The 20,775-nt window shown below is 32.1% G+C and overlaps 1 protein-coding gene across 3 annotated transcripts in view; it reads right to left on the bottom strand.

Annotated features, from left to right (window-relative positions):
- Positions 1-20,775, bottom strand: part of LOC126748299 (synaptic vesicle glycoprotein 2B) — a 99,404-nt gene that overhangs the window by 11,838 nt on the left and 66,791 nt on the right. For 2 of the 3 annotated variants that reach the window (XM_050457430.1, XM_050457431.1), the window contains exons 2-4: positions 18,297-18,557; positions 5,932-6,160; positions 634-796 (exon numbers count right to left, since the gene is read on the bottom strand). In XM_050457430.1, the coding sequence (XP_050313387.1) occupies positions 634-796; positions 5,932-6,160; positions 18,297-18,428 (524 nt within the window). In that variant the 5' untranslated portion in view covers positions 18,429-18,557. Of the gene's footprint in view, positions 1-633; positions 797-5,931; positions 6,161-13,398; positions 13,542-18,296; positions 18,558-20,775 lie in introns of those variants that run through there. The other variant, XM_050457432.1, reaches the window with a different exon arrangement.

Genomic DNA, 20,775 nt, shown 5'->3' with positions numbered 1-20,775 from the left:
TTCACTCTTCATGTTGCCAGTTCTACGTAGAAAAATAAAAATTATTTTAAATATTGTTTTAAGATAATTTGTATCGAAGTACTCTCTAAATTCTTACAGTTTGGCAATCTTGACAATTTCACATGGCCACTCTTCATTTATTTCTGATTTGCTATCCACCCAGGATATATCCAAATAATTTTTTTGGAACGTATAACGTTTGTTACAAATTTTACTTTCACGACCTGTTGTGAAATTGAAAAAAATTCCAAAAGCTTCTTCCACTCTTTACAAAAAAAAATAGTCACAGTTCATCGTGAGACACTCACTTAGAATTTCACAATGACTGATTGATGTTGCCACTTATGTGATTTTATTGGAAAATTCTTTTTCACGGTCTGCTTTTATAGTGTGCCTACGGTCGGGTAGTTACATAATAAATGTACACAAAATCATTTTTAACCCTTTGTCTTCCATGTAAATGTGTCATATAGGTGTTAAAATTCAAAATGTCCAGGATATTCCAGGATCCTTAGCAAGCATGCCTAGGATAACTTAACTTTGAGTCAGTTGATAAACTTAAGACTAAATAATTGAACTATAATGAACGATGAGATCGTTTATAATTTCGGAATGACTTAAAACTATACTTACGCCGCTCCATTCAAAAATCTAAATAACATGAACCACTCATAGGATTGGCTAAAACTTGAAGCCACTATGCATAGAGCATTCATGAAACTGCTTGCAATAAGAACCTTCTTACGTCCAATCGAGTCTGCCACTGAACCCCAGGTGTAGGCTCCTGCCATCATCCCTTTAATATACAAAAGATAAAATGAATTTAGGCCCTAGGGATTATAATTCATAGTAATATGATTTTAATATATAAGAGGCTATGTATCACTAAGGAATTCATTTCCCTTTCAAAAAAGTTACTTATTAATTTATTTCGTTCAAAGAAGCTCAATATTACGAAGAATCAATTTAATTCAAATCACAATAGTATGCCAATATAGCACAAGTTATATAATGCAACTCGACAACTAAATGCTAAGCTAATATTAGAAATTTTAAAGTAATCATTTTAGCATGATAACATCGCACATCGCTAGGCAAAACTTCATCGTACCAATTACAGAGGGGTCTTATGACAGGATTTATTATGAGTAATACATTTTCTATTAAAAATTCATCATAAACACAACTAGAATAGTATGTTAAATACTGAATAGAAGTTAAATATTATTTAAAACACAAGAGAAAGGAAAAGAAAATAATTCAGGATACAAATGCAAAGTAATAATTTTTCTGAATTTGGCAGATGTAACAAAGAAGTTTAAAAGAATTAAAAATGTGCTGGTTCACTAGTTTTGCTGTCCTTGTTCAAATCTAATCAAAATATGTTATTATTTTTATTTTTTAATAAGCATTTGTCATAAACAAATAGAGCACCCTAACTAATTACTAAATATACACTTACGATACTAGATTAATATACTAACAAATAAAATATAAAAAATTAAAGAAACAAATAAAATATAAAAAACATTTTCCTAAAAGTATATATAGGATACCATTTATAATGCAATCAGGACTAAAACTTGAAAATGCAAACTTCGTTATTAAAAAGAGTCAGCATAGTACTCAACCAATGAATAATAAGTTTTGCCAGTCAAGAATTTCTTAAACTTAATAGATCCTTTAGGTCTTTCTGCAAATGATTAAATATTTAATTTTTTTCTAAAAGATTGATTTTTAAATTAGGCGGTTAAAAGGAATTAAAAGATTTAGATTACTGCTTTGGCGCGTAATATGTCTAGGATTTAGTTAATTTTTTTTGATTTACAAGTTAAAACGATTTGTGAAATTAAGCAGGCCGTTTCCTGAATGTAGGAGGAGATGATATTATGAATACTCAATTTGATGACAAACAGTGGACGACAAGAGTTCCCTGGCTTAACACCATGGTAAGATTCAATCATTAAAAAGAATTTAGACCTGCCAAACTCAACTCCCAGCTCCTGAGTAGCCACTCCGATAGCATAACAGCCTGAAGACAATAATTTTGCAAATGCCCAGTACGAAATCTCCAAATTTGAGCTCCTTATCAATAACTATGTCCAAAAACTCTGTGCTATCAGACTACTGTACTAGTAATTTAGAAAAAGGCATATGGTCAAGAATACACTTTCAATAATATTGTACCTCAATTGTATAATTGTACAATTTGTAACTTAAAAATAAAGTGCATCAACTTTATTTTTGAGGATTTAGTAACAGCAAGTTAAAGTCAAACCAAAAATTTACGGCTTGAATAGCGGCTCCTATTGTAATCTGCGGAGGATCCGTGCCGGGATTATGCCAAAGAAGTGTAGTATCATCTGCAAATAGAGTAAATTTTCCTTGAACATTAAGATTGGTAAGATCATTTATGTACAGAACAAAAAGTATACGCCCCAGAGCAGATCCCTGCAAAACTCCCAGATAGATAGGACAGAAATCAGAGCACTCAGTCCTCATAAATACTCGCTGTTGTCGATCTTGTAGATAGGAAGAAAGCTAGGAGGATGTAACTCTCCGATAGCCATAGTGATGAAGCTTCCCCAGCAGAATATTGTGGCAGACACAGTCAAATGCTTTTTACAGATCACAAAGAACCGCCGCCGAGCGCTTAATATCATTTATCTGGGAATATAGATTAATAAAGAAATTAAACATGAGATCATTTGTATTGGCATGTTCCAAATTGAGTTTTGGTTAGGATATTGTTGGATTTTAAAAAGGACACAAAGCGCGTTTTGACCTGTTTTTTAACAAATTTCGAAAGAGTACAAAAGGGAGATGTAACGAAAATTAGAAGGATCACTCAACGCTCCAGCCTTGTGAATCGGGATGACCTTTACTGATTTAAAATATGATGGAAATATGCCTCTTGTCCAAAAAAGGTTAATTGTAGCAGCTAGCACCTTTAGCGCTGTATCAGGTAGGCTTCAAAAAATTTCAGTTGAAAGATTATCGTCTCCGGCTGAATTTTAATTTTTTAAGGTAGAAAGAACATCCTTCAGTTCTTTTAGGTTTGTACATAAAAATAAAAATAAATTTGGAACATCAAGATTCTGCAAAAAGTTAAGAGGATCCGTTGAAGGACTTAAACTTATCCGGAGTTAAAGAGCAATGTTGAAAAAAATAAGTTGTTAAAATCATTGGAAAAGAGTTCAGGACATGCGGATAACTGATTGCTACAGTTGCGACGGATATAATTAATGATTTTCCAACTCTCTTTGTTTTTGTTTGATGACCTATTGAAGCGGTTGGAGTAGTAGGCCTGCTTAGAGATTCTGATCAGACATCGACATAGGGGGATTTTCTTGTAGTATGAAAAGACCTCAGATTTTTTGATGATGTTTTTAATATCTTTGCGAATCAAGGTTTAGGCTTAATGCTAACAACTGGGAAAAAAGTATCAAAAAGGTACACTATCTTTTTATGAGAAGAACATACAGGATCAGGCACATCAATAAAGATAGAATCCCACGGCTCACGTGCTGAGAGAGGACAAAACTTTATTTGTGCTAAAATATATGAGTAACAATATTCGGCAACAGTTACGGGTATGATTTACAGCAAAGGAGAATATCATAAGAAACTAACATGTGTCTCAGATTCCTTTTGATTTCAAGAGTTATTAGATCTAAAAGAGTTCCTCGACTAACTCGATAGTTAAGTTGATAGAAATTGGTCCCAGAAAGATTTATCCTGAACACCACATCTCTAACTAATTTGTGTTAAACTCGCTCGATATTCTGGATATGGATATTTTAAGAAGGAGATCACACACATAAACCATATTCCAAGTAAGGACGCAGATATATAATATCTGAAATTAAACGGCTATCAAGTGTGATGCCCAGATCTCTTATGTGTGAACCAGATTTAAGGATATTTCTATTGATCTAGTAATAATTATAAATAATATATCGACTATAGCATATTGAATGACAATTTTTAACATTAAATTGTACTAAGCAGCTAGCCTGTTCAAGTCGTCTTGCGACCGAGTATAATCATCAGGCGATTTTACTTTTAGGTACATCTTCAAGTCATCAGTAAAAAGAACAATGGTGAAAACATTGAGAGATGTCGTTCATATAAATTTTGAATATTAAGGGTCCTAAGTGTGATTCTTGTGGCACACCATATAGCACAGGAATCTCTCTACATTTATAACCTTGGATTCAAATAACCTGAGATCTACCAATCAAATACGATTCAATTCACTGTAGCAAGAATGCATGAACATCCATTCTCTTTATTTTATGTAATAACATTTGATGATTGACTCTGTCGGAGCCTTCAGCCAAACTATTCATTGATAAATTGTGACTAAAGAGGTTATAACTTCGCAGATAAAACTTGCAAACATCTTAGGAATGGTACTTAGTATGCTGATAAGTCTGTAATTACTCACTTAGGAATTGTCATAATTTTTATGAAAAACGAAGAACATGTTCGACATAAATATAAAGAACAGAGGCCGTGCTGTTAGAAGAAAGTGCTTTAGGAAACTGGGAGGAAGGCCATCTAGGCCCGGCTCTTTGCTTAGATCTAATGTGACAACTTGGTTTATATATATCACAAATTAAAATAATGAACACAATAATCAATAAGCTCTCTGACTATATATTTCAGGTAAGTAATCGGTGAATATTTATCTCAGGACCAGAGGCAGAGGTAGTGTTTCTATAGAAAGGTTCATTTGGAATCTAAACCTTATTTCTATAAGATCTCACAAGACTGCAAAAATTCATTAAGTTGGACCTGAGAGAAACATCAGTGATCTCAACATACTCCTAATAATACTGCCTCCTCAGTAACTTGCGCCCTGCTCTTAAGCTGCAAAAGGAAATATAATCTGCATATAAAGTAGAGTTGACATATCGCTTGTATATCATTTTCTTTTCCATAATTAAATATTTAAGTTTATTTGAAAACCAAATAGAAAACTTCTTCGATAAATGCCTTTTTAAGGGCACAAAGTTATCTATACATAAATATTAAAACAGCATTTTAATCAATTGCCTTAAAGTATCTGTAATAATCTACAGGTTAATTTTTTTGTATAAAAAGATAAGCAGAGAATTATGTAAGAAATTTCTTTTAATTTTAAAAAATGTATTTGTAAAAAGTTGTGTGGTCATTCATAGTCGGGCCATGCTCATAAATTTGTTGTTTTTTTTTTCTTTAAATATTTAAAATTGTATATGTTAAATTGTTATGCATGGCCAGAGGCTACGAATTACTAAGAAATCATGTAAGGAACTTCATTTAAGTATAAAAAATGTGAATATATAAAAATATTAGGTTATTCGTCTCTGAGCATGCATTCTCTTTATGTACATTGTCTTTTATGTATATGTCTTATTGTACATTAATAACTTCTTCAAAAATTTACATTAATATAAATATATACTTTTTTATACCTAAATGTAAAGTATAAAAAAAGGTATTTTAAAAAGCTGTTTAGTAAATTTTCTAGAAAACAGCTGATGCGCGCTGAAAATAATATTCACTAGGGGAACTTAATTACTCTACAATATATAGCGATCTTTGTTCCATTGTAAAACAGATATAGTCGTATCAAATTAAAAGTGTAATTACAGTTTCAACAGTTAAATTGGTTTATTTATATTGACCCTATTGTGATTTGTTTATATAGAACGTTGGTATTTAAATTTCTATTTTTCAGAATCAGGTCGGAAATTTAAAATATTTCCCGCCATTGACGTAGAAAAGTAAAGTGAGAATCAGATCCATTTAAGTTATGCCTATATTTTATAAATTTATTCTTAGCGTTTTCTAAATTAGAATAGCCTTTACTAATATCTTTTATTATACTTTTTTTGCGTGTAATTTTAGTGAGAGGAATAACTTTATTAAATTAGTTCTTACCAATGAAGATGATGGAATTCAGCCAGCCTTTGCTCTGGGTATTCAGGTCCAGATCGCATTGGGCGGAAGGGAGAATGAACGACATCGAGATGACGTCCATCTCCTCCGAGGTGCTCACAAACCCACATATTGCTAGTAGTAGATAGTGGAATTTGCCATATTGGGTTAGTTCTATTGCTCGTTCAAAATCAGCTTTATCGCTGCTTCCTCTTTCTACATCAGTTAAAACCTGAAAAGATATACAATATTATCATACATTATTATACAGTATTAAAAATGTAAAAGGATAACTTAGTGCCAGATCTCACGGAAAACTACGATGTAATCTGCAAACAGGAATTAGCAATGCCTAATCACCCGTATTAAAAGCATACAAGGTTATAAGGATTTTTCTCCTAGAAAGTACCTCAATGTTTTCCGAACAAGACAAATAAGACTACTAAATTTATGGCGTCAATATGTCTACCCTACTCCATCCTGTCATTAATCTTGTCATCAAATCTTAGAACTCGAGCTCTTCCAGGTGGGCATCAAAAACAAGTTATTCATTTTCCAGAAATGGCTATAATAACATCACTAATATCTAGATAATGATGAATATATTCATATCATTTTATACAAATAACAGCTGGTAGCTATCGTAACCCAAACAAAATATTTTTAAGAAAATGTAACCATCGAGTTTGATAATCTTTAACTAAATATGGTTTCGATGACCCAAACATTTCCGATGAGAACGATACTGACAAAAATTTTATGCCGACTCAGTGCCGTTTTAATGATACTTAATTACCAAGGCTTCCCATATGTTTTTGTTTTAATAATTTATGCATATTTTATCATTTTATTGGTAATTTGATTAAACTGGTCCCATACATTATTACACTTTATAAGAATTATTTTTTTTGCACAAAAAACATTTTATTCCCGAATACCTTACAGCATTACCTACAATCCTAATGACTAGTATAGCTGTGGAATTCCCTTAATCTGGAATAAAAAGCTGGCAAAGAAATAAAATTAAAAATTCAAAAATCAGTTCATTATTTCTCTTATTGAGTTACACAATCCTAACGACTTCCGAAAACGTCCAGATCAATATTTTCGTAGTCCTTTCCTAGAGGACCGATAATGGTGGATTTCACTTGGCATTTTTCAACATTATTTTCATCATCATCTCTTAAGGAGTTAAGCCTAATTACCAATCATGTGAAACTCAATAATAATTAATATTAATGCAATTAATATCCATGAACTAAGAATAAATATAAAAGTATGATGACAATAATTATCTACTTAAATGTAGTACCTGCATTAGATTCAGCTATTGATCCTGACAGTCAGTTCACGACGGCATCAAAAAATTTAAAATTATGGAAGCATCGATTCTGTCTAAGGATTATTGTAAATTGTATTTACTTGAATCTATGGCATTCAACAAAAAATCCATATGAATAAGGTTAAGCTCTGTCGAACTAAAAGGTCTGCATCCAAACTAATGACGAAATAAAAGGGAATCTAGCAAGGGCAATGAAAAATCACACAATAAACTCTAAAAAACCTCAAAGTTCCTCTAGAACTTTGTCAAAGCTCTTGAGAAGTCAATGTAGACGGTATCTACTTAAAGAGTTTGTTCTAAGGTATCTAACAAAAAGTCCATATGGATAAGCTTTACCTTTGTAGAACTCCAAGCCTTGAATTCGAAAAGTAAAAAGGATTATTTCCTTAGAACTGTAAAGCTGACTCCAAACTGTTGACCAATGAAGATGAGGCTTTCCAATTAGCAATTTTTCGACGCGACGACGTTGCAAATTGCAACGCAACGTTGCATTGTTTCGTTGCCTTAACCGCAGAGACAACCCCGATTTACACCAATTTGAATGAGATTTTTTTGGTTATGTCAACGTTACGCAGTGCGGGTAGTCAATTAACTTTCTTAACGCTTTTGCAACGTTTTTAGAGATACTGATTTTTGGATGGATGGACGCCATAACGACAGAAGAATTCATTACTTTTTTAACAATGAACTAATAGATAACTCCAGTAGGCAGCTACTCCAAAAATACTATTTTTTTAATCCATCTTTTAAACAGTCTTTATTAATATTTGTTTTGTATGTAGTTTAATATAGTGCATTATACGGGTAGAATACCCCTTTTTAAAGGTTTACAAGCACTTAATTTACAAACGGAAAATAGTTACTGTAAAAAGATGTTATTTTAGCCCTAAATAACACACGCACCCTGAATTTATAGCGGATTTCGAAATCAAAAATAATAAGTAATTTTTTTTATTGGTTACATAAGAAACCCGCTGTCGTTGTCCCTGGTTAGCCTGAAGCAAGAGGAAGAACGGATGGACCTAACCTAAAATTGTTGCACGTATGCAGCACGTTTTTTTACAAACTTTAATAAACAAAAACTTTAACTTTTACAAAAAATTCATAAGCTCTTCGAAAAATATAAACTTAGAATGTAATGTTTACATTACATTCTACGTTCTTACTGGGCTTTTGATTCAAAAAATTGTACACGTCTGCACGTCGTTGTTTTAAGTGTAAAAAAATACGTTGTAAAAACAGCAGTTTTACAACAGTTTCGATACAGGTGCAGTACGTCGAAGTTTGGTCGAAAATAAACGTCGTTGCAAAACAAACTAAATTTTGCACTGAAAACAACGTTGCAACTAGTGAAAATAAGAGTAATCTCAACTTAGATGACTGCAAATTGTTACTTAGGTTAGCAAGAGGGATAGGAAATCACACATCAAACCCTCAAAGTTTTTGGGAAACATCCCGTAAGAAACTCTATGAAAGGTTTTGAAGAAATTATTATACACTGTATTTGCTTGAGGACTTCCCTATAAGGCATTCACCAGAAAGTCGACATGAAGAAGGTTTGAAACTGCCAGATTTGAATTGAAGCTGGTCCGAATGCATCATTGTGAGAGGCCTTGTACGACTCAGTGTAGATTGTATCTATTTAAAGACCTCCGAAGCATCCCAGAGAAAAATCGCATGAGCAAGAAGGGTTCTTTTTGTAAAACTGCAAGGCTAAATACAAAATATTAACGAAAGAAAGTTTTAAAGCAAAGGGTATAGGAAATCACATACTAAACTCCCAAATAATTTGAAAATGAATAATCCATAATCACATATTAAACTCTCCATTTATGGGAGAATTTGGTAATGGCACTGAGTACACTAATAGGGGGATAGTCAGCCCTGTTTTGAAAATATGGATCAGAAAATTTTTTTTCTAATAGTAGGTATTCAATAAGATTTAGGGCCCTTGGTTGATCAAGAGACTTATTGAATATTTCTAATATCTGATTGTTAAAATGTGATATAGTTGTTAATTTTGAGAGTTCATAAGTCGGTATGTTAGGAATTTTATGTGAATATGATGATAAAAGTCTCCGAAAGAGCTACTGGATTCTTGATTCAGAAGCGATAGTAAACCTGATGCAAGAGTTCAGATTATGGCTATTCTAAATACTAAAATACCACACAATACATAGCTTGATAGCAACTGACTCGATTAATTTATAAGAATGAGGGATATAGCATTCTTATTCTAGAAAAATACATGATATACAACACTTACCATTCATACAATAAGAAGATATTGACAAATGTGTAGAGAAGATTAGGCAAAAAGGCCGAAGGTTCCAAACACTGCCTATAAGTTGTAAGTAGTTTAACTAATTGACTCGTGAATTTTTAATAAAAAAAGAGCAGCAGCTTTTTGTAGAAAGAATGACGTTAACATGAACATTAAAAAGTTTATTAGGAAGAAATTAAATGGTCTATTAATATATCTGACTAGTTCTATCTAGAATTCAATCGTGGTTGGATGAGTGGTTGGTGTGGTCTTGAATGTGATATTTGAGTAAAAATTTCTAGTAAATTTTTGCATTTTTAACGATTTTAAATTAAAAGAACTACATAACACTTATTCCTTCAGAAGTAACATTATTTAATAGATAACATCAAGGATCATATGCGTAATAACAGTACTCAAACACTTTACTCAATATATATTTAATGACGATTATTAAGTGGATTATATTTTTAGTCATCTAAAAAACGCTTTTGATAAGGGTTTTTTTTTATTAATTTTAGTGAACTGAAAAATTTTCTGTACTTAATAATATTATTGTCTTATTATCTTCATACTTGTAAAATAGATCCTATTTTATGGAATTTACGAGTAATTGTAAACTGTTTTTTGGTGTGTATATTTTATTATTATATTTTATTGTTATAATATTTTTCTTCTTCTAGATGTGATCTTAAATCTCAAACCACGAATTAGTTCATCATATGATATACAGTTGTTTCTATGAACGAGTTTCTATAGAAAATGAAGTCAAAAGGTTTTCCTTAAAACTACTGTATAAAAGTAATGATACAATAAAGCAATTTTGAACTTAAGTAAAATGTGAGAATAATATTAGAAGCTTTTTATCAATTATGGTTATGTTATGAAACAAAGACTAGAGAATCGGGAACTTAAATGGTTTGCACTATAATTGATAGCTATACATACATTTATATTAAAAATAGCCGCAGAATTCTTCAGTTCTTGTAAAAGGAATTCTACAGCAAAAAGTATGAATGACAGGATATATGATATCTATTTCAATCAGAAAAACATTGAAAAAGCTCTTTATTACTGATGCCTAAAGGAATAAAGATGGCATGTGAAGATAGTAATAAAAGGCAGAAACTAAAGGAGGAAATGATGAAAACGATAATACAATGAAGCAATTTCGTAGGTTCTTAACATCTAAAAATAAAAGTAGCAGTTATTTGTCAATATTTGCAGTTACTTGTGAGAAAAAGAGTTAAGGATCTGGAACTTAAATGGTCGGAACTACAGTTGATCAGTTGAATGTGAAATAAAAATAACTGCAGAACACTTGTTTTTGTATATGGGAACTATCGACCAGGAAATCACATATTGTTGTCAAGTTAATAGAGAAATCCAAGACAAAAGAACAGTATGGTATTTATGGACTGACTTTACAAGATAGAATTGCTGCGAAAACACCTACAGTATTACTAAAGCCAAAATAGTAAAGATATTATCAAGACCACAAACTATAGAAGAAGACAAAATTCTTATTAAGATTGAGATGAAGCAATTTTGTAGTTCCCCAAATCTAAGAAGAAAATTAGGATTTGTTGTCAAAATTTGTAGCGATTTTGTAAAGAAAAGACTAGAGGATCTGGAACTTAAGTGGTTGGAACTATACTTGATTTTCCCATAACAAATAACTGCAAAGTTCTTGTTTTTATGGAAGGAATGGACAACAGGAAATCAAGACAAGAGCCAAGCTTAGCAAGATGTTGTTTAAAACACTTTGCAGAAGCCAGAATTACCGAAAAAAAAATATTAGCATTACTGAAGTCAAAAGAAAGACACTAAAAAAAAAAACAACATTCTCATTAAGGTCAAGGTACTGTTTTCTATACAGTACAAAAGGATACAATACAAAAAGATATACAATAGAAAACTTTAAAAGTATTTATTTTTTTCTTATTGTGTAAGGAAAAGACTAGAGGATCTATAAGTTAATTGCCTCATACTACACTTGATCAGATAAAAAACTCACTTGCAACAAACATAATATTTATTTCCCTAAAAATAAAATGTATCAAGAGGTATTCCAGAGAAAATATCTCAAATGCCCATAATGAGGTTGAAGTCAATTCGATAGCAGATTGTTGACTATCATGTTACTTCACGAAAAATGTGGACCCTTGGTGGAATCTTTTTTTACCACCAACAAGTTAAGGATATTATAAGGATAATAATTCGCAATCTCTTCCCAACAAGTTGATTGAATCTGATGGGAAACAAAAATTGTTTGTTTGCTAGTATATTTCCTGAAACCTAGAAGGACAGTTTTGTTTTCAGATAGTGTAACTACCGCAATGTTTCTATATAATCTTCTATTTGTCTGATAGTTTAATGTATCAACCTAAGGTAGGCAGCTTGAGTATGGAGCTAGCAAGTCCACGGCCACCAATTTGCTTCGTTATAACAGCGAACTGACATAGAGAGAAGATATCAATTTGACTGAGATTATACTGACTTGTCTAAGGAATTTGATAGCGTAAATCATGAATAAGAACCTGAGAAACCTGGAGTTTTTTGAGAGGCTGCTGAATTATTCTATTGAGGGTAGGAGGCTTTGTTGATAATTTCTTATTGTTAGCTTTTTCTTATCTGTTCAAAACAAAAATAATACAAGAAAACAATTTACATATAAGAGTGAATTTGCAAAGAAAGATTAGCGAATATTGCTGACGAACGAGGTAATCCGCCACAAATAACAAGAAAATAATACCATGATACTATTTCTTTCACTTAGTCAATATCCAGTTGTGAATCTTTTGTCTCAAAAATCCTTGATGACTTATAGAATGATTTCAATAATTCAAATGAAGAGTGAGAAGAGGAGTTTTCTAAAATATAGTAGAAACACTATTAGGATGTAAGCAATTTTGAAGTTTTTAGTTATTTTGTGAGGAAAACTCTAGAGACACTGTAGTTTAAATAGTTGATACTATAATTGATCAGATAAAAGACTTAATAAGATAAAATTACTAAAAAAACTGTTAGTATCATAGTATCAGTGAAGCTTGAGAACACAAAATTTTTATTGAGATTGGGATATGGAGCAATTTTGTAGTTTCCTCAAATCTAGGAAGAAAACCTAAAAAGAAAACTGGGGTGAGCATCTGAAGCTTCATGGTATTAATGGTTAGAACTATAATTGACTAAATAATTTGCCAAGAAAAATAACTATAAAGCTCTTGTTTGTGCTGAAAATATTATTTTTAAGACATACTAATTGTATTTTGTCCATTAAAGATACATGAGATCATAGTCAAAGAAAGTCATCAATAGAAAGTTTAGTAAGACTATCGCTTCTATAAAAAGCATCTTTTATCAAAAGAATTATCAAGATCGATAAAAAGATACCAAAAAGAAAGTGGTCGGTAGTATATCTTAAAAAAAAGTGAAGACGCAACGAATATTTTCAATGTCGAAACGTTTAAGAGATCATTATTAAAAATTTTGTGTTGTTGATTGAAAAGCTATTTATCTACATATATCGAAAACAAACACTTAGGCGATATCCACTTTGATTTTTTGATAAGTGTCATTATCCCATGTTTTGCATTGACGCATTCATGTTTTATTTTGAAATATTTAACACTAATGGACTATATTTTTTGTGCCTACTTATTATCCCCACTTATTTCGGTGCTTTGGTCAACCAGTCAACAGTGGATATAATAATATAATAATTTAATACTTATGGCTATATGAGGTATACATGAGACTCAAAGCCTCATTTAAAATAAAAGCAAGTAAGTATATAAAATAAAAATATAAAGAGACAACGTGTTTCCCTAGGGAATAGGTAATAACCCTAAAGAGTAATACTTACCTTTTGATACTCTTTTTTTTGGGACTGTTTCATTTGATTAAATAAACGAACACTAGAGTTGGTACTTGCAGCAACGATGAATGTCGATGAGCGACTTGTGAAGATAAAAGGCGCGGCGTCCAAAAAATAGCTGCGGTCGGTACGAATTTGATTGCCTTGCGTCGATAATTACTACCATTGTTATCTTTATGTGTCTTTTTATTAAGATTTAAGAGATATGGTGTATAGTACATAAAATTGTTGTCACGTGTGTTGCTAAGTAGACATTGTTAGATATTGATTCATATTGATTAAATGCAGTCCGTTCCTGATATTATGTTAGGTTATGTATAGTTCATTTACAGCAAAATTGCATGTCTGAATAATGACTTGGAAACTCTGGACAACGAGATGATGAATGGAACTTTTCTTTCAGAAATATGAGAAGTCTTGTAAAAAATGTAAATTTAACGAAAACATATTAAAAAAAGGAAAAATAATAATAATTATTATTGAGTTAAGTGTACTTTTTGGTATAAATGCTAGCTAGACCTTACTTCTAACATTTATGCCGGAATATTTACTGACCCTCTAGTTATTAGAGTGATTCGGCTTGAATGCGAAAAGGAAAATTCTTTTCAGCTTCTTTATCCTCTCCTCGAAATTTCATTCTTCATTGACGATAGTTGCTGTCCTAATAATTGAAGATTCCTAACAATCCTAATAATTGCAGATTCTTAGTGAAGCGGTCTGATATTATTCCTCCCTCGAAAATCCTCAAAAGGTGGATTCGCACTTTTTTTGAATTTCCACGTGTTCTTTAAATCATATCCAAGATTCGCTCTCAGTCTTAATAATATTATGAGAAACTGGGACGGCTATATCGATGATGATACCCAATTTTTCTTTCATCTTTATAAGTAGAATATCTGGTCTGTCAATCGTATTCTCGGTAATTATGGGCCTATCTCAATATAATGCGCAATCCTCCAACTACAGTACTGGTTGTGGATGAAATTTTTAGTATGGAGTCCTCTTTCAGCAGTGGTGTTTTGGCCAACTACTTCCGGTCCGACAGAACTGAACATCCGCCCATCATGAATCTTTCTGTTTCTGAGTATAGGTGGTTTTCCTTTAGCCAAATTAGTGAGTTATTAATATATATTCCTTTACTGTACAAGAATGTCGAGCATATTCTATGTAGAGCCCCTTCTTTTAAATTTCTGATGTTTTCTTCTTTTGCTGGTATGTCCATTGACATTTTTTTAACCGTTCTAATTAGTAATTAGTAACTATATTGGTTTCGCCAAATCTTGTTCTTTTTTTATTTGATTTCGGTTTTATATTTGTCAGCTTTGTTACAATAAACTTATACTCAGTAATATTGGGGTCTTTAAGAATAGTCCACTGAACATTTTGATTTTTGACATGGTCGCTGGTTATAGTAATGTCTATGTATGACTGACAAGAGTAGGGACCAGTTCATCGTTGATTATATTGAAGCTTAGTGAATTACACCAACCCAGCAGTTCAGTGTTCAGTGCCTAGACAGATCTTACTGTCACATTTCCACCCCAAACCTCGTTTTTGAAGTACAGTTTGGTGTGACATATACAGACACTACAAGCAGATTTTCATATCGAACACAGACATAACAGTTTCCACTGTACACATTTAAGATAGGCATAGACTTGTTAACATTTATGATTAGAGCATCTTTGGTATGATTATGATTGCAGTTTCTATTTGTATTTTGGCATTTCTTAGTATTTGGCTCGCTGATGCATATAATATCACATTTTTGCTTGGCCGCTACTAATGCCGCTACGTCATGTACTTGGATACTACAGTTTCCATTTATTTGTAAAATTTTCATTATAATTTATAAATAAAATAAGCTTCAATAAAAAAGAGTTATATCACAGACGATTAGTTATCATGGTATTTTCTTTAAGAATACCTTTTTGTTTAATTTTGAGTAGTGATTGTTTAAAACATTTACATTTTCCGGAACCTGTTTTATAACCAACTTCATTACATATCGAGCAGCTCTCGTTATTTGTGCAGTCTTTAGCAAGATGCCTATTTTCACCACATTTGTAGCACGCTTTACTTCTATCTTTACCATGGCAGTTTTTTACATTATGGTCAGAAGCCCAACATTTTCTACACTTTGGAACCCTAGTTAATCTATTTATTCTGCAGCTAACCAGCCCCACATGAATATGCCTTTTTGACAGTAGTTCCTCTGATTCTTTTTATAGTCTATAGCATTCTATCTCTTCACTATAACATTCCTTGTATTGTCATTTACTGTTCTAAGATCACTGATTTTAAAATCGCTTCCGGGCCTTATTACCTCCTTTATTGCAAGTTCCAGTTCATCTTTTTCTGTGATTAAATCCAATCCTCTGACAAATAATGTGTCCATTCCTTGACGATCCGTACGTTTTTTGACAATATTATTTTCTGTCATGATTGTTTCTTATCTCTAATCTTATCAAGTATATTTTCGTGCTTATCTGTAGTTATTAAAACTTTTCCGTCTTTGGTCCTTTTAATGCTTTGTATCCGCATGAAGTCTTCTTTCTTTCGACCCAGTGCTTTTTTGACATCTAATAGGGTGGTATCGAAAGATTCTTCGGCTTTTCCTTCTACTATAACAGCATATGTCGATCTTGCACCGATGAAATTTGTTCCTTTTGCATTACCAGTATTTTCAAATACCATTAGACTTACCGCCCTTCTTGACTCACGAAAAATAGATTCTATCATTTTTCTAAATCTTTTTTTTTTTAATCTGATTCACTTCGTGTATAGCGGCTTTTTTGTCTTCGCACAGTTGCTTCTGGAGTTCTTGAAGTCTGTCCCAATTTATCTAACAATTTTTCTTTTGTTTTCTCCTTTCGATTTTATTCTGTTTGTTTGCTCCAAAACAGTTATATTATCGGCAGATGCCAGAAACCTTTCCCGCGTCATCCTCGAAGTGTGTATCGAGTTAGTGTATCCAGCTCTTTTAAATCCGTGACAGACCATGCAACGGTTCCAAACTAATAGAGAAGTACTAATATCGCCCATGCATTCATCACAACAATAAGGTTTCTGCCTGAGATATGGGTGTTTATCAGTTTAATCATGCGCTTGTTATATTTGTCGTGGAATTTTCTCTTCAGCATGGTCTAGCCGTTAATTTTGTGGTATCCGACCATCCCCAGGCAGTGTCTTCTGTCAAGTGTCTTCTGGTGGTAGTTGGCTTATATCAAGATGCTCCTAAAAAAACGCCTCTACAACTCCCTTCTTGATAGTTATCCTTGCACACTTGTCGAACCCGTAGTTCATTCCGCTGTCCTGACTATAGTTATCTTTGACGATGTTTATCATTTCAAACAGCTTTTTCTATGTCTCGCCATACAGTTTCAGGTCATCCATATAAAGTAAATGAGACAATCTCTTCTGTCGCTTCATGTTCAACTCAAAGACTCAATCTGTCCGGTTGAGCAGAATCGACAGCGGATTCAAAGCTAGGCAAAACCAAACTAATGCCAGCGAGTCCCCTTGAAAAATGTCCCTTTTTATGCTGATGTTTCCAACAGTCTGGCTATCCATCCATAAACTGGTTTTCCATGAGGCCATAAGATGTTTACGGATTCCTCTTATCTTTGGGTCAATATCGTATATATCCAAAGCTTTTATGAGCCAATCATGAGGTCATAGTCTATGTAGCAACGTACTAAATATGTACGTTTAGATTTCGTTTTCTCCTTTGGACTTGTTTAAGAACCACTGCATCGATGATAGGTTATTGTTTACAACCAAAAGAATCTCTTACACATCCTTTTTGCTCTTTCTCAAAGATGTTGTTGTTAATAGAATGGCTGTAGATTCTCTCATTTATTAAAGTTATAGATCGTCGATAAGCTCTAAATAGATCTTAGCTTAGGGTCTGCTCCGTCATCCTTTTTGAAAAGCAGGAATGTGTTTCCTTGGGAGAGATAGGGCAGGATTTTCTAAACTAAGTCAGCGAGATATTTGTGTAAAAATTATGGATTCTGTCTGGATCTGCCGTCTTCCAATTCTGTGTTCTCTTTATACACTCAGCTACATCCGCTGCTGTAAACTCTGTATCTCCCAAAATGAGGTAGGGTCAATTCAACAGCATGAGTCATGTATGCAAATCTGGAATGGCAGTCTTGTTTCTAGATTATGCAAAAAACTACCGCAGTTTTTCTATATAATCTTTTATTTCTCTGATGGTTTAGTGTATCAGCCTAGGGTGGGCATGGGTTTGAGTATGGAGCTACTAAATTCACAATCGCAAATTTCATTCGTTATCACAGCTTCAAGGCATTTATTTGATCAAAATTGAGAACATAAGAAAACTGGGTTTTACTTAGAGGCTGCTAAAGTAGCTATTCAGTTTTCTTGAGGGTAGGAAGCTTGGTTGATTATTTCTTCTTATTATTAGCTTTTGCTCTTCAGTTACGTCAATAACTTAACGGATCGTCTGGCTCGAGACAGTGAATTTGGTATCCGACGAATAAGGTAGTTCACCACAAATAACAAGAAAACAATTCATAACACTCTCTTTTTCACTCATGGTTGTGCATGTTTTGTCTCAAAAAGCCTTGATGACTTAAAGAGTGATTTCAATAAATCAAATGAAGAGTTAGGAGAGAAGTTTTATCCCTTAGAATATAGTAAAAACACTATGAAATATATATTAGTTTTGTTGAAAGAAAATAGATTCTCTTAAATAATATAAGGTACCTGGTTATATTGATGGATTCAAAACTCATTATTTTCAAAAATACAGGCACTAAAGTGTTTTGCCTAATTAGACATCAATAATCTTAAAAAACACGTAATACCACTTACAGAGATAAGAGTTAACTGTTTAGTAAATTTAAGTTCGTACTTACCTTTGACCAATCAGATTTGGTAACAGGTTGTGTTGTAAGGTCGAGATCTTTGGATCCACAGCCGTTTAGGGTGCGCTTATCATTTACATCACAATTTTCCTTGTGTTTTAAAGGGGGTTCACCTTCTACCATTCTATGTATACGTCAACTGTGATTGAACTTTCGTGTGGAAGCAAGCGGGACTGGTTTTGTTTGTTTGTTTAAATTTGGGGATGGAGCGGCACTTAGTGGGGGCGGCGGTTAGTTTTTTCCTTGATAACTCTGAAACAAATAAACATTTTAGAATAGGCAGTGAGGAAAAATCAGTAACTGTCGGTTTTTTGACAATTTGTCATTAGAGCTGGTTGGTTATCTATAATTTACCTGTAAAGTAAAAAGGTGGTTTGTTCGATTATTGACAATATAGTTTAATGAGCAAAAATTCAATCGGTAGAATCTAAAGCCACATTGAGAGGCATGTATTAGGTGTAGGAAATGGAGTAAGGTCTAAAATTAGTTTGAGGCTGATAATGAAGATCAATTAAAAATAGCATTTGATGTAAGAATGATCATATATTATAGCAACAACTGAATAAGGAAAATGATGAAGCAGGAATGTGTCACCCAGAAAAATATATAAATCCTATGAGTAGAAGACTGATCATAGATATGCAAGATAAGAAAAAGGTTTTTCAAATCTACTAAAAAACAAAACAAAAATTGAACAATTCAGATCTTGTTTAATGTTTTTATCTAATGAATAAAAAAAATAGCAAATGAATATAAGTAAAGAAGATTGATAATGCTATTAAGGTTGAAACATAGGTTAGAGTAAATAAAAAAAACAATGTTCGTACATTGAATTAAATTAAATGCTTCTCTTAAGGTCTTCATTTATTTCTTGAGAAACATTTTAAGAAAGAAAATAATAAATACATCCATCAAGTCTATCAAAAAATTTTACAAATTTTAATTAAATTATTTTTAAAAGCATATTTCTAGGTTGATAACGTATTGCTAAAGAACAAATAGAAAATGAGATGAGTACTAGTAAATCATGTGCAAGCAAGTGAGTTTTTTTGGAAATATATAAGCTTTCATTATCTCCCTAGATATGTATTTTTCTAGGCATCTTATAAAGTGATTATTTGAAAATGATTATTAAAATGAAAAATTTATTTGGATTTTTTCTTATTAGATATTTAATTTAAAATTCAAAGATATTCTGCTATTTTAAGAACAGAAAGAGGATAAATCGACTTATTTTCTTTCTTGTAGACATCTTAGGCTTTTTCAAGACGCTCAAGTAATTTTTTTGTAGCAGTTAATAATTATTTGGCACAAAAATTAAAATTACTACCATTGCCAAAAAAAAATATATTCACCGAAGGAAAAACAAATATATAACAACAACATGGAAGAAATAAATCATCGTTTAAATCTTTAAATATTAAGACTATTATATAACTGTTATTACCTTCGCATTCAATTACAATAATTTTTGCACATTTTTATTTTTTTAATTGTGACCCAATTTTGTGGGTGAAAAATGAGAGGGCGGAGTTCAAAAACTAGTTTTTCCACCTGGAAGATAGTTCAAACTGCCTGGAATAAGTAAGTTATTATTACCCTCATAATCAAGGGTTGAAAACTTTAAATTAAATTTCAGGGAAACTATTGACCCTGACGTTGTAATATGCATAACAACTTTTTGGATTTTGGCACCAAGTCGTCATTTTTGGGGGTTAAAAATGAAGAGCGCATTTAAAAATCCAGTTTTCTTTTTATCGTTATCTTTTGTTAATTTAGATTTAAGCATACATTTCCAAGTTTAAAAAAATGGTAAAATCTCAAGAATTATTTAAAAACCCTTAATTTTTTGGCCATTTTTTAAGTAAAAAACACCCCTCTAATTATCAACATCTCCCATTAATTTAAAAAATTATTTTGTTTTAAGGGGATAAAAAAAGTTGTTCTACTCATAGTAGTGGCACGCTACTGCTTAGTCTAAAAATTCAATCTAATATGACTTATTAATTCAAACTGAATTTTTGCCAGGTGTCTTGGATATTGTGGGAAAGTTCACACCATATATACTGATTTTTGCAAAGCGTTTGACATGGTGAATCACATTATTTAGATTTTATTAGGCAACCTGAGGCTGGATGCAGTTTTTGTCTATGAAATTGCTAATACCACATTTGTCAATGGAACTTTTAAGGTTTTCTTAGGATCTTGGTCATTCGGATTGCGTATTTTGGCAGTTACCTCCAGGGCCCTTAAAATGTGTGTTATATTCTGTTATATTATAAGCTGAATTAAAAACATTCCTGAATAAATCCTTCTTAAGACCACTCAACAACGTTTTTTCTTCTCAAGCTAAAGAAATAAAATTTGGTAGGTACATCGATAGAATGGTTATCCGATCATCTTTTAACCTTTTAGCTGTTTAAGGTGATTTCCGGTTTAACTGAAAGTGACATTAATTTTTTTATTTTAA

Source organism: Anthonomus grandis, chromosome 22 (genome assembly GCF_022605725.1).
Source record: "Anthonomus grandis grandis chromosome 22, icAntGran1.3, whole genome shotgun sequence".
Lineage (NCBI taxonomy): Eukaryota > Metazoa > Arthropoda > Insecta > Coleoptera > Curculionidae > Anthonomus > Anthonomus grandis.
The sequence above is the reverse complement of the archived record's forward strand: the minus strand, read 5'-3'. Positions and strand labels throughout refer to the sequence as shown.